Genomic DNA, 24,133 nt, shown 5'->3' with positions numbered 1-24,133 from the left:
TTTACATAAAACACGCCCCCATCACATCGATTTGAATTGCGCGCCCTTACCCCGCCGTAACTTACGGCGCGCATTCTTTGAGGATTCAAAAAAAAAAAAAAAGTAAGTTACGGCGGCGTAGTGTATCTTAGATACGCTACGCCCGACGGAAATATGCGCCAGGGTACGTGGATCTGGCCCTCAGCCTCCGTTCACATTGACTGCGGCTTTGAAATCGTGTGACTTGATCTCAAATCTCATGATTTCAAACCCACGTGTCAGTGCAACTTCGGGTGCGACATGGAAGACATCTGCTCAGCTTCATGCACAGATGTCTATTCAAGTCATTCCCGAAATCGCCAAAAGCAATGCATGTACTACTTTTTCAAATCAATGCGGCACTGCAAGCCACTTGCTATGGGGGCACTGGTACGGGCTCAATCCCAAGTCGGCTCTGTGTGTTTACCGACACACACAGCATGGCTCGGTCCCGCCACCTTCTCTCTCCTCACAGGCTGTGATTGACAGTAGCAGAGGCCAATGGCTCCCACTGAGCAAGGAGAGAGCCGAAGCGCTCAGGCACAGCACTGGATCGAGATTGCGCTCAGGTATTATTATTATTAGTATTGTTAGGGATCACAATAACAGAAGGTTTTTTTTTACCTTAATACAAACAATTCATTAAGATAAAAAAAAGCAAAAAAAAAAAAGCATTTAGTTTAGAACTTCAAGCAACATGTTTACTTTGGACTGCATTTTAAAGTGCATACACTTACCGCTGATAGTAATGAGTAGATTGAGACCCTCCAGTACATCCATCTGCTGGAATCTCCGCCGGGTGATCAGGCTGTAAACTTTGCCCTGTCCACTACGGTCCAGAAGCATGAGGCCGTTTTCTGTGCCCACCAGGAGATTGACCCCTAGAACATAAAATGTTGTTCTTTGACCTTAAAGAGATAGCACTCGGAACTTTGATAAGCTTTTCTATTTGTTATGTACCCAAACAACAAAGCAAACATATCGTTTTTCACACAACAAAACATTAGACAATAAGGCCCCTTGCACACGGGGCGGGCTCTGCTGGAGTGCGCCTGCTCAGTGGGGAATCTGTCAGCATTGTTTGTGTAAGTGACCTCCATGGCTTGTTTTTAAATTGTTTTGGCGGGATTCTGACGCCTTAATGACGTCATGGGGAGGGTAGTGTTAAAATTTTTTGAAAAAATGGGAGAGAACACTGCGCTAAACAAAAAATGTGCAAATGCTGCCAGCACCAAAAAATGTAGATACAATTTCAAAGGATATGTTAAAAGATGAGGTACGGCGCAAAAACAATTACGTGAAAGTTTGGTAGTGATACCAAAAATACAAAACTATTGAATATAATGGAAAAAATAACAGATTTGAAAAACCACAAACTAGAAATTTTTTATTTTATTTTTTTGAGCTCATGTCACATTCTCTGTTTTCTCACCGAGTGTCAGTCACTTATTTTGTCATTATTAACCATTTATTATTTGTTTTAATCACGCTTAGTTGGTGGTTTTTCAAATCTGTTTTTATTTTTTCCATTATACTCAATAGTTTTGTATTTTTGGTATCACTACCAAACTTTCACGTAATTGTTTTTGCGCCGTACCTCATCTGTTAACATTTTTCCCCATAATTTTATTGGTGGCTGTTTTTTTATATATATATATATATATATATATATATATATATATATATATATATATATATATATATATATATATATATATATATATATATATATATATATATATATTTGTTTGTTGATGCACTGGTTCACTTTATCACTTGCCTGACGAAGGGGTCCTGCGTGACCTTAGAAATGTTGCACTATAAAAAAATGTGTAAATAAATTTGACGATCCACGGTGTGCTGGCGAATATGTTCGTTTGTCTGTTTACACCCGACAGCCATCAGATCTGAACCGTCAGATGGATGGGGTTCGATCCTCATGCATCTGTTTTTAGCTGATAGGGTCCGATTGGATATCCGATATACCGCTCCATAGAGGTGACTGGAGGGTCCAGTCAGGTCCGCTTGCAAAATGGACAAACCCAATCAGTCCGCTAGTGTAAAAGGGGCCAGAAATCCGCTAGTGTAAAAGGGGCCAGAGAAGCTGGCAAGTCCATCAATTGCAACCCATTTTAAAAATATTTATCTGAAATTACAGTGGAAGCATCTAAAAAATAAATAACAGATGGTATCCACAAGTCTTCTGCGTGTGTATTTACATATACACACACACACACACACACACACACACACACACACACACACACGAAGACTTGTGGCTACCCTCTGTTTTTAGAGAGGGATTAGTCCTCATCTTGGAAACAATGGCCTCTATGGAAATGAGCTTGGGAACAATTGGTTAAAATGTCCTTGCATGCAGTAGCATTAACAGCACCCTCCACTAGAAGTACCTAAACCTAATTTGGCGGGGGTACATGACATTTTGGCCATAGTAGTTTACAATTCAGTGTTCAACCTTCTTTTTAGGAGACTTATATGGCAAACATGGGGATATTTGTCTATACAAAGAATGTGCTTTTCCTAAACATGCTGCAACCCCTTCCACTCACCCCACAGTGCAGCGCACAGGATTTCAGAATTAAACCTCTTCTTGTACTTCCTGATCTCTGGAGTGTCGCTGTGTGGCCTTGTGTTGGTTGGATTCACGTTAACAACAGATCCTTTCCGTGCTTCATATTTTAACTGCTCCAACCTGGCGGCATCTGCGCTTACAAATGACGCTGCAAAAACAAAAACGTGCAAATTTACAATCTCAAATACAGAGAACAAAAGAATTGTTCACATCAGGGTAAACTATTGATAATTGTTATACACTGCTGATGGGACAAGGTAGGGGGAGCCTCTCTCTACCTTCCACTTCTTTAACCACTTAACGACCGCCGCATGTACATATACGTCCACAGAATGGCACGTACAGGCAGATGGGCGTACATGTACGTCCCAGCCTAGACGGGGGGTCTGGGGTCCGTTCAGGACCCCCCCCCCCCCGGTACATGCGGCGGTCGGAAATCGTCTGGGAGCGATCCAAGATGAGGGGGCGGCTATTCGTTTCTAGCCACCCCCTCGTGATCGCTCCCCGGAGTTAAAGAACGGGGAGAGCCGTATGTAAAACACGGCTTCCCCGTGGCTCCGTCATCGATCGTGTCATCCCTTTTATAGGGAGACACAATCGATGACGTCAGACCTACAGTCACACCCCCCTACAGTTGTAAACACACACTAGGTGAAACATAAATCCAACTGTCATTTTCACAATAAACAATGCAATTGAAATGCATTTTTTGTTGTGAAAATGACAATGGTCCCAAAAATGTGTCAAAATTGTCCGAAGTGTCCGCCATAATGTCGCAGTCATGAAAAGAATTGCTGATCGCTGCCATTAGTAGTAAAAAAAAAAAAAATTATAACAATGCAATAAAACTATCCCCTATTTTGTAAACGCTATATATTTTGCGCAAACCAACCGATAAATGCTTATTGCGATTTTTTTTACCAAAAATATGTAGAAGAATACGTATCGGCCTAAACTGAGGAAAAAAATGTTTTTTTTTATATATTTTTGGGGGATATTTATTATAGAAAAAAGTAAAAAATATTGCATTTTTTTCAAAACTGTCGCTCTATTTTTGTTTATAGCGCAAAAAATAAAAACCGCAGAGGTGATCAAATACCACCAAAAGAAAGCTCACCGGCGGTGATCGGGTCCGCGGGCGTGGTCACAAGGGACAGGACCGTGAGCGGGCCAGCGGCGCGCTCGTGACCCACGGCTGAGCATCTTAAAGGGGAAGTACCTGTACGCCCACGTGCCCAGCCGTGCCATTCTGCCGACGTAAATAGTCGTGCGGCGGTCCTTAAGCGGTTAACGTGCATAATTAAGTTAATTTCTTTCACATGCGTTTTTTTCTAGAGACAATTTGTATTTCTAGAGGGCTTACCTGGGTCTGCAGAACCCTCCATAGGCACCACCTGAAAGTTACCTTTATATCCATCTACCTGCACAACATGTAAAAGCAAAACGTAATTAGCAACTTAAATACCTGCAACAGGTATGGTGTCCCCACTTCCTCCTGATGACTGGTAGAGCCCCAGATCCACAAACATGGTGAATGAGGTTTTGGGAGGAGCTTTCACCAGGCCGCGGGACTGATACTGCGGAGACATGGAAATAATCTTTGTGAAAGCAAGCATTGACATGTGGTTACAGCACATTATTAAATTAATCATGAAAACATGCAGGAACTACACCCTTGGATGTCATAAAGAGCTTCACAGACACTCTTTTTGCATTCTATGAAAAAACTTCTCTCATGCTGCAGCCTCCCAGTGCCGTTTTACTTACCTGAACCCGGTCTTTTTCTCCCCGGGGATGAGCACACCAGCTGTAGCTGGCGTCTCGGGTCCTGATTGAATAGATTGATAACAGCGCAGACATTGGCTCCCGCTGCTGTCAATCAAATCCAAAAAGACGTGGGCGATGGGGCTGGGTCCTGCTTCCTGTGTTAATAAGACCCCGCCCCCCCCCCCCCATTTTACTTACCCGAGACCAGAATCTCCTTCGACGCGATCCCACGTTGCCTTCACCGAGCTCTAGTCAGGTCTTCATTGGATGATTGATCGCAGCCATTGGCTCTCACTGCTGTCAATCAAATACGCGGTGCGCCGGGGGCTGAGTGATACACTCGGCGGCTATGGCCGGCGACTGCATCACACAGAAGCGCGCCCGCAAGCTAACCCCCTTGGGAGAGCTCTTCCCAGACGAGGGTTAGCGCTTGCGGGGAGGAGCCGAGACAGCCGCCGAGGAACCCCAGAAGACGAGGTATCGGGGCCACTCTGTGCAAAGCTGCACAGTGCAAGTATAATATATTTGTTATTTGAATTAAAAAAAAAACACATACAAGCCCTTTAATACAGGTACACGCCACATCCTACCTTCTAGTCATAATAAACTTGTAGAAAAAATAATTTCACCTGCAAGATAATATAATGTGCTAGTATACATCACATACTAGCACATTATGAAGGACATACCTTGCAGCGAAGCCTTCCAGCAGTGCGCTGTCACCGCTGACAGAGCTTCCATCTTCACTCTGTCTTCCTTTCGGGTTCCCAGGCTCAGGCCGTTTGAATGGCCGAGCCTTGATGACGTCACTCCCATTGCGGCTGCAGCACAGAGCTCTGAAGGAAAGGCATGAGGTTCCTTCAGAGTGCATGCGTAGGTGACGTCCCAGGCTGTCAGGCAAGCAAATATCTCCTAAATGGTGCACATGTAGGAGATATTAATAAGGGAAGCCTGTAGGTATACAATCACAAAGCCGAGCTTACTACCCAGTGCAATAGTCGTTGTGTACCAGTTCAGTCCAATCCTTTTTGTTGGCATTCTGGTGATCTGGGAAGCTACAGCACACATTCATTAGATCCATTTAGACCAGGGGTCTTAAACTGGTGGCCCTCAAGCTGTTAAACTACAAGTCCCATCAAGCCTCTGCCTGTGGGAATCATGCTTGTAACTGTCAGCCATGCAATGCCTCATGGGACTTGTAGTTGCGCAACACCTGGAGGGCGGCCAGTTTGAGACCCCGTGATTTAGACCTTAAAGCACTCACGTCAGTTCCACTGCCTTCTTTGCTGGGAGATGAACCCTTTGGCTCGGTGGGAGAATGGCTTGGCTGTACCACATCTGGTAGATTGGTGTACCCATTGCTGTCTGCGTGGAGAAGATTCCTTTCTTCTTCCGGCGTCTAAAAACAAAAAAACACAAAAGCAGCCAATTAAAATGGAGGATACAGGACATTCTGGGAAGAATTAAGGCGTCTTAGATCTTACAGTACACTGGTCATGACAGACTACGAAGATCAGGGATATGCAATTAGCGGACCTCCAGCTGTTGCAGAACTACAAGTCCCATAAGGCATAGCAAGACTCTGACAGCCACAAGCATGACACCCAGAGACAAAAGCATGATGGGACTTGTAGTTTTGCAACAGCTGGAGGTCCGCTAATTGCATATCCCTGACGTAGATGATGCTATTGGTGGCCAAACCTTCTGAAATTGCCTGGAATATGAATACGAAGTTCTGACTTTCTTCATTTGCTGCATATTTGATTTGGGTCTGGATAAAAAGTATTTATGGCTGAGGCAGCCAGGCAACTAGCATCTTCAGAGGAAGCAACGGCAGCCTCCAGTCTGCCATGTATTTGAAAGAACTTTACTATGCTTATGTATGATGGTATAATGTGTACAAAATTAGTTGCCTTATATCTGAGGCACTACTCCTCAGCTCCTCTTGTTTGTTGTGTAGAAAAGACAGGGGTTGATGCTTCTGGACAGTGACTGATGGAGTTTGTCAAAGATTGAATCTGACAGATTTGTTTTTTATATAAACTACTGCTTTTCTCTAAAAATAAGCCCAGGTCTTGTATTAATTTTTTTGCAACAAAAAACACAGTAGGGCTTATTTTCGGGGTAAGTCTTACCATGTAATGTGTTGTCTTCGCTCCCCCCTCTCTATCCCTGCCTGACAGGAATCCCCAGTGTGAACTGAGTTCAAATGCTTGTAAAATCCTATAATCCACTCTATTACAGTATTTTATACCGTATTTATCGGCGTATATCGCACACTTTTTTGCCCAATCAGGGCAAAATCGTGGGTGCGCGATATACGCCGATACCCGCGCCGTGTTCGAATGCCTGCGCCGACATATACCGAGCGGAGTACACTCGGGTACATTCGGCCAGGCTCGGCTTCACTCGTAGTCACGCTCTGTGGACGTTTATGCGTGAGAAGCCGAGCCTGGCCGAATATACCCGAGTGTACTGCGCTCGGTATATGTCGGCGGAGGCTTCAAACTGAGCGCGGGAAGCGGGGATTCGACATGAAGACAGAGCGGGAGAAGGCGGGAGGACACCACAGAGGCCGCAGACGGACGACGGACTGGACGAGGCCCCCGATGGACGCCGGGCAAGACACCAAAACTGTAAGTAGTAAAATGTAATAAAAATTTTTTCTTTTACAGGAAAAACGGGTCAAAATTAGAGGTGCGCGCTATACGCCGATAAATAGCGCGTATAGCGCGCAATACCCCGATAAATACGGTAATGTACAATGTGTGTGTTTCTGTAATATAATTGTACCAAATACCTTCGTTATAGCGCCGCTCTGCGCTTCTGTGACCCGCCAGAACTCTTTCCCGCAATTACAGAAACACACACAATGTACATTATATACTACTGTAAGAGTGGATTATAGAATTTTACAAACATTTTAAACCAGGGCTAATTCGGGATGGGGCTTATATTGCAGCCCTCCTGGAAAACAAAGTTGGGTCTTATTTTCGGGGAAACGCGGTAGCTATATAAGCATGTGACTTGTTAAGCTGGGAAAGTAGATGTGTGTCACAGTGTGCTGTAAATTTACTTCCCGCTTTTGCTTGAAAAGGGCAATAAAATGATTGAACATGTATGTAAAAGCATGCGCAAAAACAACAGGACGGCTCACCCTCTGGACAATCATGGTTCCATCACCGTATGAACTGTCTGACGTACTGCCCACCAGCTCCTCCACATCATGGACCACCATGGTACTCACGCTATCCGTGTCTGCATCTCGCCCGTTTCGGCTGCAACACAAAAAAAAGGGGATTTTTAATACAGCTTACCTGTAAAATCCTTTTCTTGGAGTACATCACGGGACACAGAGCGGCATATTCATTACTATGTGGGTTATATGGAGTACCTTCAGGTGATGGACACTGGCAATCTCAAACAGGAAGTCCCCTCCCTATATAACCCCCTCCCATAGGAGGAGTCCCTCAGTTTTGTAGCAAGCAGTATGCCACCCAAAATGTTCCCCATAAGAGGGGTGGGAGCTCTGTGTCCCGTGATGTACTCCAAGAAAAGGATTTTACAGGTAAGCTGTATTAAAAATCCCCTTTTCTTTTCCGTACATCACGGGACACAGAGCGGCATATTCATTACTATGTGGGATGTCCGAAAGCAATGCTTCCAATGAGGGGAGGGAGACATCTCAGCCAGGAGATTTAATTCAGAAAGTATTCTTTAAATCATAAAAAATCCAAATTAAATCCAACAAAAAATAATTATTCTGATTAATTTAATTAATTCATTAATCAATCAAGGGTGCCCCGAGTCTAGAGGATCTCAAATCGCAGCCTGCAGCACTGCCTGTCCAAAGGCTGCATCGGCCCTTCGTCTCACGTCCAATTGGTAAAATTTTGTGAACGTGTGGACCGACGACCAGGTTGCCGCCTTGCAAACCTGAGCCATAGAGATCTGGTGGTGTGCTGCCCAGGAGGCGCTCATGGCCCTAGTAGAATGGGCCTTAACTGATAAAGGAGGGGGCAACCCTTTCAAGCCATAGGCCTGACCGATTACTTGCTTAATCCATCTAGAGATGGTAGCTTTAGCTGCTGCCTGACCTCTCTTAGGCCCTTCCGGCAGAATGAACAATGTATCTGTTTCTCGAACCTCTTCTGTAGCTTTGAGATAGGCCTTCATGGCTCTGACAACATCCCAGGTGTGCAGTAACCCTTCCTTTCTAGAAGAGGGTTTTGGAAAAAAGGATGGTAGGACCAAATCCTGGTTCAAGTGAAAACTGGACACCACCTTGGGCAGAAAAGACGGATGTGGACGGAGAACCACCCTATCTTTATGTAGAATGAGGTAAGGTTCTCTACAAGACAAGGCTGCCAGCTCTGAAACTCTTCTAGCGGAAGCCATAGCGACCAAAAATACCAACTTCCGAGTCAGTAAAACTAACGGAACCTCTGCCAGAGGCTCAAATGGCTGTTTTTGCAGTGCTGACAACACAAGGTTCAAATCCCACGGACAAACCGGAGACTTGATGGGGGGATTAATGCGTAAGACCCCCTGTAAAAAGGTTTTAACCAAAGAGTGCGTGGCTAACGGCCTCTGAAACCATACAGATAAGGCAGAAATCTGTCCTTTAATAGTACTTAAGGCCAAACCTTTATCTACTCCTATCTGGAGGAAACGCAATACCCTGTCAATGGTGTATTTGCGTGGAAGCCATCTCTGGGACTCACACCAGCTTACGTAGGCCCTCCAGACCCTGTAATAAATTACTCTGGAGACTGGTTTTCTAGCCTTAATCAGAGTAGAAATAACTTGGCTAGATAGGCCCCTACCCCGGAGGATCAGGGATTCAGCCGCCAGGCCGTCAAATTTAGATGCCGTAAGGCAGGGTGGAGTATCGGGCCTTGAGAGAGTAGGTCTGGCCGAAGTGGAAGGGTCCATGGTTCGCCCACTGACATTCTCACGATCAGTGAGTACCACGACCTCCGGGGCCATGCGGGGGCTATCAGAATGACTGGTTTGTACTCCACCCTGATCCTGCGCAGCAGGCGGGGCAGCATCTGTAACGGGGGGAAGGCGTACAGCAGATTGAACGGATGCCAAGGGCAAACCAACGCATCGGTTCCACAGGCCAGAGGGTCCCTTGATCGGGACATGAACTTGCTCAGTTTCCTGTTGAACCTTGATGCCATGATGTCCACATCCGGAGATCCCCACTTCTGGCAGATCTCCTGAAAGACTTGGGGATGGAGGGACCACTCCCCTGAAACTAGCTGCTGGCGACTTAAGAAGTCCACCTGTAAATTGTCCACCCCTGGGATAAAGATTGCCGAGATGCATGGTACATGCGACTCTGCCCATAGGAAAATTAAGCTCACTTCCCTTTGGGCGGCTCGACTCTTCGTGCCCCCTTGGTGATTTATATATGCCACTGCTGTGGCATTGTCGGACTGCACTCTCACTGGAAGCCCTAGAAGTTTGGACGTCCAGGCCTTTAAGGCTAAACGGGCCGCCCTGATCTCCAGGACATTGATTGGCAGCCCTCTTTCCGACTCTGTCCAAACTCCCTGCTGGACTTGCCCATCCAGGACTGCTCCCCAGCCCTTCAGGCTGGCATCTGTGGTTACCAGTTTCCAGATGATGGGACTGAATGACTTCCCCTTTAGGAGGTTCTGAGGCTTTAGCCACCAGTAGAGGCTTTGCCGGACCCTTGATGGAAGGATCAATGGAAGATCCAGGCGTTGCGGATCTTTGTTCCATGCAGACAGGATGGTTGCCTGCAGGATTCGAGTGTGTGCCTGAGCGTATGGTACTGCCTCGAAGGTGGCCACCATTTTTCCCAGTAATTTCATGCACAATCGTATAGTTGGCTGCCTTTTGCTTAACACCAACTGGATCAATTCTTTGATCCCTTTGAACTTCCCTAAAGGAAGAAACACTCTTTGCTGCTCCGTGTCTAGCAGCATGCCGAGGTATTCCAATCGTTTTGTGGGTTGTAAAGCCGACTTTTCTTGGTTTAAAACCCAACCGAATACCTCGAGGTACTGAACTGAAAGGGCTACCGCTCGACACAGGCCCGGAGCAGAGTGATCTATGATCAGGAGGTCGTCCAAATAGGCCAGGATCAAGATTCCCTGGGTCCTTAGATTGGCCAAGATGGGGGCCAGGACCTTCGTAAACACACGGGGGGCAGTAGCCAACCCGAAAGGAAGAGCCACAAATTGATAGTGGCGCCCTGCGATAGCAAAGCGTAGGAATTTTTGATGACCCTGAAAAATTGGAACATGAAGATACGCGTCTCTTATGTCTATTGAGGCCAAGAAAACATTTCGCTGCAAGGCTGCGGCAGCAGACCGTATGGATTCCATCCGAAAGGACCGAATCCTCAGGTAAGAGTTTAGAATCTTTAGATCCAGGATGGGCCTTACATCGCCGCTGGGCTTTGGCACAATGAACAGATTGGAGTAAAAGCCTAGCTTGTGCTCCTGAACTGGTACCTCTACGATTACCCCTTGGTTTAGAAGACGATCCAAGGCTGTTAGCAAGGCAGCCCTCTTTTCCGGATCGCTTGGAATTCTTGATTCCTGAAAATGCGGAGGGGGAAACTCCCGAAATTCTATTTTGTAACCAGTCGCCACCAGGGAAAGAACCCATTTGTCGGGGATCTTGGCTTCCCAAACTCTCGCAAAGAATCGAAGCCTGCCCCCCACCCGATTGAGTGGGGGCGCCCCTTCATAACGCTGACTTTGGAGCAGGTTTAACTGGCTTGCGGACCCATGGTCGCTTGCCACCCGCGGCCTGCCCTTGCGACTTATTACCAAAGTTTGACCGTGCGGGAGGCCGTCGATACTGCCTGGGGGCCGAGGGCCCTGGGGCTGGGGATTGCTGCCGCTTAAATGCTGGACCCCTAAATCTCCTTTTGACTGGTAAAAGAGTACTCTTGCCACTAGATATCGTCTGTATGTACTTATCCAGATCTTCCCCAAAGAGCCTCCCTCCGTGGAAGGGAAAACCCGCCAACAGTTTTTTTTACACGGAGTCTCTGCCGACCAATTCTTTAGCCACAGGAGCCTTCGCATATGCACCAAAAATAGCGACAGACGGGAAGCTTGTTGGATGGAGTCCTTTATGGCATCCACCGCGAAACATAGAGCCCTGGGAAGGTCGGCCAGATCCTGTGCCTGCTGAGCCGGGAGCTCTTTTAGCATCTGCTTAGTCTGGTCTTTTAACGCCTGACAAACGCCAATTGCAGCCACGGCCGGTTGCACCACTGCCCCTGCAGTAGAAAAGGATGCCTTCAAAAGGGTTTCCAACCGCTTATCAACCGGATCCTTGAACATCTGTATGTTTTCTACTGGGCAAGTTAAAGATTTGTTTACGCAGGAAACCGCTGCATCCACAGCGGGAAGCACCCATTTCTTTGAAAATTTTTCCTCCATAGGGTACAAAACAGAAAACCTTTTAGGAGGAACAAAAATTTTATCGGGCCGGGCCCAATCTTGAAAGATCAGGTCTTCCAACAATGGGTGAACCGGAAATACTGCGTTACTTAATGGTGCCTTTAAGGAGCCCAAAGAAGACACGGCAGGAATCTGAGGCCCTGGCGAGGGCAGCTTAAAAGCCGAGCGGACCATGTCTGTTAAAGACTGTACCCACAGATTCTCAGCTTGAGAGACCGAAAAGGGTTCCTCAATAGTGGACTCCTCAATGTCTGAACCTTCTAGGCCCTGCTCCGTTTGGTCCTCCTGGGATTCTAAATCCTCTGGGGAGAGAATCTCAGCATCAGAGGACACCAACTTAGGGGACGGAGATCTAGTCCGCTTTTTGGCTGCCAGAGAATTAGTCAGAAAAGTAGTCAGCCTCTGTTCTAACCCCTGCAGGGAGACAGATAACATATCCTGCGTGACAAACACTGGGTCGGGCAGAATGGGGCCAGCCACAGCACCCACCACACCTAATGGCTCCTCAAAGGCGGCATCTTCTAGCTTTTTAGGAGAGGACAGAACTTGATTAAGATCCTCCGAGCTAGAGGGGGAACCCTTCTGTTTCTTTGCATTTTTAGCACCTTTAGTCCCCGAACCTTTAGGGCCCATGATACAATACCGAGGGACTCCGCTACTAACAACTGACTGTTGTAGCAAGGAGAACAAAAAAAAAAATATAGGTAGCTTAAGGTAGAAAACCTTATAAGCCAATGGGAAGGTAGTGCAGACCTTTCCCTGAAAGAAAAAACTTTTTTTTTTTTTTTTTTCGTTTTGTCTATGTTTTTTTTTTTTTTTTTTTCAAATATTAAAATTTTTGCACTTTAAAAGGTACTGTGTGAATGCCAGACTGCTGTCAAAAAACCTTTGGCTTAATAGAGAAAATCAGGGGAACATCTCCTATCTTCTCCCTTTAGTCAGTGAGGAGCTTAGCTCCAGACCTAAACAGGTCTCTTTTACCGCCACTAGGTTTTACCCTGCTCCGCTCTGTGTCCCGCTCTGAGCTCCTCCAGTCAGCAGACGAATCCTACACTGACCGGAGGACAGAGCTGCTCAAGATAACAGCGAGGGGGGAACGCCCCTCTCACCCTGCCGACGTCACGACGCTCCCCGCCCCCTCCGCGCGCATCTACATCATGCGCGCGCACGCGCGCGCGCGCGTCCCAGAGGGAAGAGGAGCAGCACGCCGGCGGCGTCCGGGGACCAGAGCTGTAGGGGAAAACGCACCTAAATACAGGTAAGTCCCTGGCCTTAAGCCGAGAGATAACGGGGGGTGGGCTTGCCCTACTTGTCCTAGAACCAGGCAAAAGCCTCTACCCCCCAACAACCATGCGGGACAGCCACCAGCAACACAGTCCGTGGGGGTGGGGGAGTATGCTAGTAATGGGAGGTGACCATCCTGTCTAGCAGACATAGTGGTAAAGTTTGCCAATGCAGAGCATCCCAGGCTAACCCAACTAGACTTCCCCCTGAGAGACCTGCCGACGAACCAAGTTCCGCAGGCCCCCCTCTTACCTGCTCCACGCTGCAGGGTATTGCAGAAAGCAAGAGGCCCAATCTTCCCCCATCTCCGTGGGTTCTGTACTAGACCTTCAGGGACCCGGGTCCTGCTGGAACACCACTGCCCTGGACCTATACAGCATCCTGGCAACAGTACCTTTTGGACTTTAGAAAGCTCAAAGTTCTGGGCCCAGGATCCAGCCCCTTAAAAAGAGGCATTATAGGCGAAACCCCACGACTTGGGGCCCGGGTACTGTCCACTTTGGCTCTGAGGCACTTTGGACAGATCCGGTATAGTCTGCCTAGTCTCAAGGACCTGGAGGCAAACTTCTTGTGACCAACACCTAAGACACTGGCGAAAAAACTGAGGGACTCCTCCTATGGGAGGGGGTTATATAGGGAGGGGACTTCCTGTTTGAGATTGCCAGTGTCCATCACCTGAAGGTACTCCATATAACCCACATAGTAATGAATATGCCGCTCTGTGTCCCGTGATGTACGGAAAAGAAAAGTATAAACAATCACTATTGTCAGTGCTGGTACCCCCCCTGGCCCAAACGATGGATGCCCCCAGCTGACACTCAGGGCAGGCATGTTGGCAAATGCAGAGTGCTTTTGGGTGCATGCAAAGCTTCGGAGGCTCGCCTGAGCTCCTTAACTGGTGCATCTGACTTGCAGTAAATAGAGGAGACAGCACACACAGCTGGAAGCAGGAAATCAGAAGAAGGTTTGTTGTATATTTAAAGCGGTGGTTCACCCTCATTACCAACATTTGAGCATTAAATTAGGCATAGTAGCGCGAGCTACAGTATGCCTGCATTTATTTTTTTTAGCCCCGTACTCACTGTGCAATCGTATAGATAAGATTCCGACTCCCCGCGGGGAATGGGCGTTCCTATCCAGAGGGAGCATGATTGACGGCCGGCTATGGCACGTCACGCTCCCCGAAGATAGCCGGAGTAGGTCTCGGCTCTTCACGGCGCCTGCGCACAGACTATGCGCAGGCGCCGTGAAGCGCCAAGTCCTATTTCGGCTATTTCCGGAGAAGTGTGACGCGCCATAGCCGGCCGTCAATCATGCTCCCTCTGGATAGGAACGCCCATTCCCCGCGGGGAGTCGGAATCTTATCTATACGATTGCACAGTGAGTACGGGGCTAAAAAAATAAATACAGGCATACTGTAGCTCGCGCTACTATGCCTAATTTAATGCTAGGGAAAAAAAATTGTTTTATTAGGGTGAACCCCCTCTTTTCTTTTAAATGTCCTTATTTCTTCTGAGAAATCCTCACTTCCTGTTCTTCTGTCTGTAACTCCACACAGTAATGCAAGGCTTTCTCCCTGGTGTGGAGTGTCGTGCTCGCCCTCTCCCTTGGACTACAGGAGAGTCAGGACGCTCTCTACGTTGCAGATAGAGAAAGGAGCTGTGTCAGTGGGCGTCCTGACTCTCCTGTAGTCCAAGGGAGGGGGCGAGCATGACACTCCACACCAGGGAGAAAGCCTCACATTACTGTGTGGAGTTACAGACAGAAGGACAGGAAGTGAGGATTTCTCAGAGGAAATAAGGACATTTAAAAGCAAAATAGAAGGATGAGGTAAGTGAAGGAGGACTGCACTAAGGTAAAGGAAGCTATTTAGGGGGGAAAAAATGTGTACCTTTTACAACCCCTTTAATGCATAGGATGTATTGGGGTGAAAAAACCTGAGGGTTTACAACCCCTAATTATTAGAGGTTATTGGGTAGGAGAAAGGGTGAAGGGAGAGGGGGGGGAGAAAGTTCAATTCACGATTAAAATTCCAATTTAAAGAGACAATACTGTCTGCTACTGTATTATATACCTGGCGGATGAGCTGTCTCTGCTCTGATCCTGCCTCTCCTGGTCACCATCCTCGTCATCCTCATCACTGCTGTCCATCTCGTCGCTAGAGGAAGAGTAGTCCAGAGCTTTTTTGGGAGGTTTGGGCACATCTTCTGGGCGATCTTTCACTAATAGGTGGTCCTAAAAACAGAAAACACCACAAGGACATTTAACATAATTTAAATAATAATAATAATAATAAAAAAAAGCAACAGTCTGAAATGACAAAAAGAAAAAAGGACAGACAAAAAAAATAAATAAAAAAAAAATAATAATTAACAAAAACATAAAAGTGCACAAACGGAGAGCAATGTACAAAAATATAAAAATTTAAACAGTAACAATGAGATAGTATTGCACACCCAGACCAAGACCAGACCAGACCAGTATACCTTAAAATGAACTCCAGCCAAAATGTTGTGCATGGAGAGACAGGATGCAAAAGAAAATCTCCCAAATGGGAACACACAAAGCAACCTAACAAAGCTTTTAACCCTTTCACCACTTTATAGCAGTACCAATTTTTGGTTGCAACATCCACAGCGAAAAACAAGCTACACAGCAATGAACTCGGCTTTCAATAAAACATTATTGTTCCGAAGAACATGCACATAGAACTCCCACCGGGGCCTACCTGCTCCGACGTGTTTTACCCTTGGACGGGCTTAATCAGAGCAGAGTAGGATGGTCCCAGGAAGGACTTCTCTGTGCATGTTCTTCAGAACTAGAGGTGAGCTTGGGCATCCAATGAACTCATCTCTAGCCAAACTTGTGCTCTTCTATCACTCCAATTCCCACCCTGCTGCTCACTTAAAGAAGCTCATTTGGCTGTATTCCGGTGGATCACAGTTCATTTTGCACTCCTGTGACAAATTTCCAGCAGACAGCGGGCTGAAGCCTGCTGTTGGCTGAAGTTACAGAGCAGGTCCAGGTTGGGGCAAGATCGTGACAATATGGCCTGGATCTGCCCACAACCCTGGACCAGCCCCTGGCTCAGCCTCTCAGCAAGCCGCTGCGCGCCTGAGCCAGCGACTCCACCCCCTCCACAGCCCAGTGAGCGCGCAGGGGGGGGGGGGGGGCAGAGCAGAGAGCCAGTGATTGAGAGTTACCAAGTCTTTGCTCAGAAAGCACTGAGTGAGCCACAGAGCCTGAGCCAGCGGCTCCGCCCCCTCCACAGCCCAGTGCTCCAGTGAGCGTGCGCGTGGGGGTCAGAGCAGAGAGCCAGTGACTGAAAGTCACCAGGTCTCTGCTCACGAAGCACTGAGAACTGAGCGATCAGTGGTCTTTGATTGCTCGGTTCTCAGTCGGCGGGGGACATACCGATGTATCCAATGCTTATCCACCTAGGCAAAGTATGATTTTTGAAAAATAAAATTCTCAAGTTCTCTTTTAAGAGGCAGGTTGCAGGGCAGGAATGATCCGGTCCGCAGCTCACTGGAGTAAAAGAAAAGCGCCAGTTCGGATAGAGGTGAGTTTGAAGGACACCCAAGCTTTTCACTTTTCAGGACAATAATGTTTTATTGAATGCTGAGATTAATGGACTCTTTTTTTTTGCTGTGGATGATGCCTGCACCCAAGTCTCCAGACACCGTCATCAGAGCTTGGGAGCAGCGACCTTTTCTTCCAGGTTTTGGCTGGAGTTGGGCTATAATGTCACCGATACACACAGAGCGGGTAAAGCACATCACTGTGACAGCAACACAAGCAGTTCAGGGTTCAGAAAACCTCACACAGTGACACTAACCTCTCCTATTGCCCTTTTATAGCTCTGACAGCAGTAGAGAAAAGAAAGAGATTAATGCAGTATAACATCACTTTGCTTCTCTAACAAATGAATGTAATATCAGTAAACAGGTATACATGGATGTCAATGAAAGGGTGAATGTCAGATTCAGACATATACACTTTACTGAGGCTAAGGAACATCACACCAAAAAATGTATTAAATGTTCAAGAATAACTCAAATTATTATTATCCAGAAGAGTAGTGAATGGTTAAAACGGACATCTAACAGTAGTAGTGATGAGGCCTCATATTCCCAGACAATGCTGGTTACAGAGAAACGCATTGGGAGGGACCCAACTTATACCTAGCACAAGGATAGCGCACTTTTTATTGTTTGGTTGGAGCTTGTTGCACAATCTCCTCGGATTCAGCTATTTCGATGCTGCTGCCCATTCAATTGAGTTTCTATTGCATCTTCTTTTGTTTTTTTGTCACCAACGTTTACAGTTTTTTTGCAAGCGCACGAATATTGACTTGGGTTTATTGAGTAGTAGTGATGGACTATTCGGTGTTTGTCTGCCATCAATCGTTTGTGTTAATAACTTGGTCACCCCAAAACTCTAAATGGAAGGGGCCCATCAAAGATGGGATAACATGTGGACACTGACAGGGAAAAGCAATAGATCAAAGTAGTGAATAGACAGAAGTGCAATTTGATTTGAGTTGAAATTCAATCTGCTGGAAGCAGGGGCAGACTGACCATTCGGAAACTCATGCCACTAGGGGGCCCCATCAGGGTTGCCAGCCTCCGTAAAAACCAGGGATAGTATGTAAAAAAAGGATTTTTGTACTCACCGTAAAATCCATTTCTCTGAGTTCATAGACGGACACAGCATCCTTTGACCTTAGGGTTATGCTTCTTCCTACCAGGAGATTTAGGCAGAATTCTACAGCACTTAAGGTGTTAAAAACTTTCCTTCATGCCGCTCCTCCCAGGGGGCGTGGCTCCCCCAGGCATAACCCCCACTCTGCTTTAGCAGCCTCAGTTCGTAACAAGCAGTACAAACAAAGGAGGGGTGGGTGCTGTGTCCGTCTATGAACTCAGAGAAATGGATTTTACGGTGAGTACAAAAATCCTTTTTTCTCTTTCGTTCATAGACGGACACAGCATCCTTTGACCTTAGGGACGTCCCCAAGCAGTGTCAAAAAAATTCGAGGGGTGGGAAAATAACACAGCAAAAACAGGTTACACCCCAAACAAAATCGGAGTTACTCAACGGAGGAACTCCAACCTTAAACTGCCGCCTGTAACACCCTGCGGCCGAAGGAGGCATCAGAAGATGCACTCACATCCACCTTATAAAACTTTGAAAAAGTGTGGACCGACGACCAGGTCGCTGCCTTACACACCTGTAACACAGAGGCTTGGTGTCGGAAGCCCAGGAGGCCCCGATCGCCCTGGTCGAATGCGCCATGACCCGAAAGGGAGGCGCCCGCCCCTTCAGGGCGAAGGCCTGAAGCACAACCTGTCGGATCCACCTGGAAATGGTGGCCGACGAGACTGCCAGGCCCTTACTGGGACCGGACACAGACACGAACAGCGAGTCCGACTTCCGGAACGGAGCTGTCGCCGACAAGTAAACTCGAAGGGCCCGAACCACATCCAGAGAATGTAAAGAGGCCTCCTTCGGGTTCTTCGGCTGAGGACATAATGATGGAACAACAATGTCCTCGTTAATGTGAAAGGCCGAAACGACCTTCGGAAGAAAAGAGGGCTGCGGGCGCAGCACCGCCTTATCCTGATGGATGACCAAGTAGGGGGCCTTGCAAGACAAGGCCGCCAGTTCAGACACTCGTCTGATAGAGGTAATAGCTACCAGAAAGACCACCTTCTGCGACAAAGTCAGCAAGGGGATCTCCCGAATGTCCTCAAAGGGGGCACGCTGAAGCGCCGAGAGGACCAAGTTCAAGTCCCAAGAAGGTAGCGGAGGGCGCACCGGGGGGGCCACATGCCGGACCCCCTGCACAAACGTGCGAACCAAAGAATTCGCTGCCAAGGGACGCTGAAAATAAACAGCCTGAGCAGAAATCTGACTCTTGATCGTGCTCAAGGCAAGAGCCTGGTCCACTCCCCGCTGTAGGAACAGCAGGATCCGGGACACCACGTAAGTACGGGGGTGCCACTTCATCTCCTCACACATAGAGATGTATGCTTTCCATGTACGATGGTAAATTTTTCGAGAAGTGGACTTCCGTGCACGCAGCATGGTAGAGATTACCGGGCCCGACAGGCCCCGGTCCTTCAGTACCTGGTTTTCAACAGCCACGCCGTTAAAGCCAGTGACCGTAAAGCAGGATGGAAGATCGGGCCCTGAGACAGGAGATCTTCCCTCAGAGGCAGACGCCAGGGGGCGTCTGTCACCAGACGTACCAGGTCCGCGTACCAAGAGCGACGCGGCCAATCCGGGGCGATCAGGATCGTTGGAATACCTTCGGCTTCCACCCTGCGCAGCAGGCGGGGTAGGAGCCTTAGAGGAGGGAAGGCGTAAATCAGGTGATATTGACCCAGGGAGCCACTAACGCGTCTGACGCGTCTGCCCACGGGTCCCTTGACCTAGCCACAAACCGTGGTACCTTCCGATTGAGACGGGACGCCAGAAGGTCCACGTCTGGAGTGCCCCATTTTTGGCACAGGATCTGAAACACCTCCGGGTGGAGAGACCACTCCCCTTGATCCAGAGTCATGCGACTTAGGGAGTCGGCTTGCCAATTCAGAACTCCCGGAATGTATACCGCCGACAGGGCCGGAACGGACCTTTCGGCCCACCGAAGTATGTGAGCGACCTCCGTCGCCGCGGCCGAGCTCCTTGTGCCGCCCTGATGATTGATGTACGCCACGGCCGTGGCGTTGTCGGACTGGATCCTGACAGGACGGCCCTGTAGCTCCAGCGACCACCTGACAAGGCACAGCTTGATTGCTCGGAGCTCCAGGATATTGATCGGCAGGCGGGACTCCTCCCGAGTCCAGCGCCCCTGGGCTGACTGGGTGCCCCAGACGCCCCCCCAGCCGAAGAGGCTGGCATCCGTCGTGACCACTGTCCAGCGGCACGGAAGAAAAGACTTCCCGGACCGAAGCACCGGAGACGTCAGCCACCATGCCAGGGAAGATTTGGCCAGATGGCTCAACCGAATCTGGCGATCCAGAGAAGATGGGACCCTGTCCCATCGTGACAGAATCTCCTTCTGTAGTACCCTGGTGTGGAATTGGGCATACAGAACCGCCTCGAAGGAGGCCACCATCAGACCCAGAACCCGCATGCAGAAGCGAAGAGATGACCACTTCTGGGTCAACAACTGTCTCACTGCAGATTGCAGGGTCAGCAGGTTTTGCGATGGGAGGAACACTTTTGTCTCCCCCGAATCCAAAACCAGCCCCAGGTGTTCCAGCCTCTGGGACGGAACCAACACTGATTTTCTGAGATTCAGAAAACCAGCCGAACTCCTGCAGAGTCCGACACGTGATGGACACGTCCTCCTCTAACTCTGAGCCTGAAGAAGCTCTCAGGAGAAGGTCGTCCAGGTATCCCACGATAGCGATCCCTCGCTGCCGTAGCAAGGCCAGGATCGGGGCGAGCACCTTGGTGAACACCCGTGGTGCCGACGCCAGCCCGAACGGGAGGGCCACGAATTGATAGTGGTCCTCCCCGATCGCAAAGCGCAGATACCTTTGGTGGCTTGTGCCAACGGGAACATGCAGGTATGCGTCCATGATGTCTAAGGACGCCATGAAGTCCCCCTGGTGGAGGGACGCTATGATAGAACGGACCGACTCCACCCTGAATCGCTGCACCTTGACAAAGGAGTTGAGGGCCTTTAGGTCCAGGATAGGGCGAACCCCTCCCTTCTTGGGGACCACGAACAGATTGGAGTAGAACCCCCGAAACCGTTCCAGCGAGGGGACCGGCACAACCACCGAAGATCCTGGACAGCCCCGGACAGGGCTAGCCGACGATCCGGAGGAAGCTGGAGGTTGGATGGAAAAAATCTGTTTGGGGGACAAGAAAGGAACTCTATCTTGTACCCCGAGGCGACCACCTCGCAAACCCAACGGTCGGATAGAAGAGAATTCCACCGATCCACGAAGTCGTGAAGCCGTCCCCCCACCCGAGACCCGGGCGGGGGCAGACCTTCATGCGGAAGCAGGCTTGTCCGCAGGCTTGTTCGGTTTTTTGAACCAGGGGCGCTTACGCCCGGCAGCAAGGGCTTTTGCACCTTGCGGACCTTTTCCAGCCGCACGAAAAAAACCGCTTAGGGGGTAGTAAAAGTAGGACCTTGCTTGCGGCGAGGTTCCCTACCCTTCCCCGACTGAGGGAGCAAGGTGCTCTTACCTCCAGTGGCATCCTTAATGATGTCATCCAGGGATGCCCCCAAAAGCCGTCCGCCCTTAAAAGGCAAATCTATCAAGGCCTTTTTTGAGGACTGGTCAGCCGACCAGCACTTCAGCCATATAAGGCGGCGCAGAACCACTGCGTAGACAGAAGCCCTGGAAAGCAAAGGAATCTAATCCATATCCGCCTCGCAGAGAAACTTCTGACCCTGAATCAACTGTTCAGCCAGGTCCCTAGAGGACTCGGAAGCACCCTAGACCTCCAGATCCTGCAGCAGGAGCTTCGCCCTTTCAGTTAGCGTCTGAGCAACCAGGGCGCCGGCCAGAGCCGGCCTTACCGCCGAACCCACCACCGAGAACAGGGAGCGGGCCACGGCCTCCACTCTCCTATCAGCGGGGTCCTTGAAAGCAGGAGCCCCCTCCACAGGCAACATAGTAGCCTTACTCAGTCTGGACACAGGAGGGTCCACCGACGGAGGAGTGACCCACTTTTAAAAAAAAAAAAAAAAAAAAAAAAAGTCCTCCTCCAGGGGGTAACGGGTATCAAAGCTTTTAGGAATAGTAAAAGCCTTTTGCGGTGTATCCCATTCCTTATACAACAAATTGTCCAAATAAGGAACACAAGGGAATACCTTAGCGGTACGCGGTTGTTTGCGGAATCCAAAAGGGACTGACACCGCTGGTGTCTCCGCCACATCCTCTAAATGAAGAGTCTCACGCACCGCAGTAATAAGAGCTCCAACAAATTCCTTGTCAGCAGACTCCGCAGCAGAGTCATCCTCGCTGTCCATGTGGGTTAAGCCCGCATCCTCTGACATGACAGAACCAGAAGCATCAGATTCTGCGTCAGAGATATCCCCAGAAACAGCCTCTGGGGGGGGCGCTTTTTACCCCCCAACCGAGCACTGGCTGCTCCAAACCTGGTGAGAAAAAGACTCCAGGACAGCCGACACCGACTCAACAGATGTGGCAGGGGAAGGGGCGCTTAAGGGTTAATTCCGGCATTGTGAGGAATGAGGGGCCTGATTCAGGCTCCATATTGCAGCTGCCGTGTCACCCCCACTGCCAATGGCAGGAAAAAAGTCCCCCACAGGTCACCTCCCGGCCGCTAGAGCACAGTATGGGGCCCCCTGAGACTCACCACCCTCTGGTACAGCGCGGTCTGTGAAGGCAAGTGTGTGCTGAGGAGAAGCTGCAGCGCTGCGTCTGTCCCCTCAGATGATTCGCGGTCTTTTTTCCCCGCCGAAACGGCCACTAGAGGCCGAACTAGTGCTGAAAACGGCGCCGGCCACAAGAAAATGGCCGCCGAATAATACAAGCGCGGCTCCGGCAAAATGGCCGCCGTTGCGCAGTTTTAAAAAGACAGTGTACCCAAAAATGACAGTACACCAAAACAGCACACAGCACACACAAAAATGCCCAGAATGTCCACCACAGTCCCCTGCAGTGACACAGAACAGCCCCAGCCATACCACGAGTGAAAAAAATGAGCCCCAGAGAAAAAAACCCCCTGCACAGCCGTCACCCAAAGGGGGAAGGAGGGAGAGGAATAAGGGAGAGAGGAAAGCAGGGAAAAACCCTCAGTCGACCTCCCAAGGGAAAACATTCCAGCCAGACCACTTACCTGAGTAAGGGGCCACTACTTACCTGTCCTGCGACTACCCGGCTGGAGGTATCCCAGACAGAACCAACGTCCGCGAACGGCATGGTTGTCAGCCAGACACACTGTGACAAGGCCATAGAGACCGGTCATATGTGTGCCCTAGAACCGAAGTTCCCCGGCCGCCCCTGGAGCAATGGGGCCTGTCGTGGACGTCCCAAAGCGGAGCTGAGGGCCGGCACACGCTCGAAGGCCGAACCTGGGGGGACTACAAGGGTCGAGGACCCAGCCTGTCACCCAGTCGGCTGTTGATAGAAGAATCGCAGGATTCAAAAATAAAATAAAAAAGCGAGGAAAAACTCGCAAAAAGCAAAAAAATTTGCAAGAAAAAACTCCAGAGTCCAGGACTCCAGAGAGAGCCTGACTCTCCTGACGGTTAGGCAGAAACAAACTGAGGCTGCTAAAGCAGAGTGGGGGTTATGCCTGGGGGAGCCACGCCCCCTGGGAGGAGCGGCATGAAGGAAAGTTTTTAACACCTTAAGTGCTGTAGAATTCTGCCTAAATCTCCTGGTAGGAAGAAGCATAACCCTAAGGTCAAAGGATGCTGTGTCCGTCTATGAACGAAAGAGAAAATCTGTTTTAAAAGAAAAATCTCAAGTATAAAGCTGCCCCGCCTCTCCAGTACCATTTTAGTGTGTGTATGTGTATTTTGTGTGTGTATACTGTGTGGCCCCATAATCTATTGCCCGGGGCTCCCATAATCTCCTATTGCCCGGGGGCCCCGTGAGTTTTCAGTCCGCCCCTGGCTGGAAGGGAACTGCAATCTGGCTTGTGTAATGATCTAGTAGAGGGGCCTTTTGGACCTCATTCACATTACATCACACTTGCATATGAGCAATCCAGCAGGATGGATTCCCAATGATATGAGTGACAGGGAAAATGGAGAATTCGGCCTTTTGTACACAGGCACCTGATCCCATTCAAGTCTGGGGGGTTTCTTCCCCCTGCCCAGCAGTCCAGGTGCTGCACAAACCTTCCATAGACAGGAATGGCTGTGCACAGCTTCACTCCGGGTATATGTACTGCTATTGTAAACGTGAGTATAGCGTATGGGCATCTATAAAACATGGAAAATGTTCTATTAATTTTGCATATGCTAGACCAGCGTTTCTCAACTCCAGTGCTCAAGGCGCCCCAACAGTTCATGTTT

General features: G+C 49.0%; 1 protein-coding gene across 12 annotated transcripts in view; it reads right to left on the bottom strand.

Annotated features, from left to right (window-relative positions):
• Positions 1–24,133, bottom strand: part of MINK1 (misshapen like kinase 1) — a 251,428-nt gene that overhangs the window by 11,551 nt on the left and 215,744 nt on the right. For 8 of the 12 annotated variants that reach the window (XM_040346853.1, XM_040346851.1, XM_040346852.1 and 5 more), the window contains 7 exons: positions 16,955–16,978; positions 15,191–15,351; positions 7,536–7,656; positions 5,643–5,777; positions 4,077–4,188; positions 2,589–2,759; positions 756–899 (listed from right to left, as the gene is read on the bottom strand). In XM_040346853.1, coding sequence (XP_040202787.1) covers positions 756–899; positions 2,589–2,759; positions 4,077–4,188; positions 5,643–5,777; positions 7,536–7,656; positions 15,191–15,351; positions 16,955–16,978 — 868 coding nt within the window. The remainder of the gene's footprint in view (positions 1–755; positions 900–2,588; positions 2,760–4,076; positions 4,189–5,642; positions 5,778–7,535; positions 7,657–15,190; positions 15,352–16,954; positions 16,979–24,133) is intronic. The other 4 variants (XM_040346857.1, XM_040346858.1, XM_040346861.1 and 1 more) reach the window with 1 other exon arrangement.

This window comes from Rana temporaria, chromosome 3 (assembly GCF_905171775.1).
Source record: "Rana temporaria chromosome 3, aRanTem1.1, whole genome shotgun sequence".
Classification (NCBI taxonomy): Eukaryota; Metazoa; Chordata; class Amphibia; order Anura; family Ranidae; genus Rana; species Rana temporaria.
This window is presented reverse-complemented; position numbering and strand designations above follow the sequence as displayed.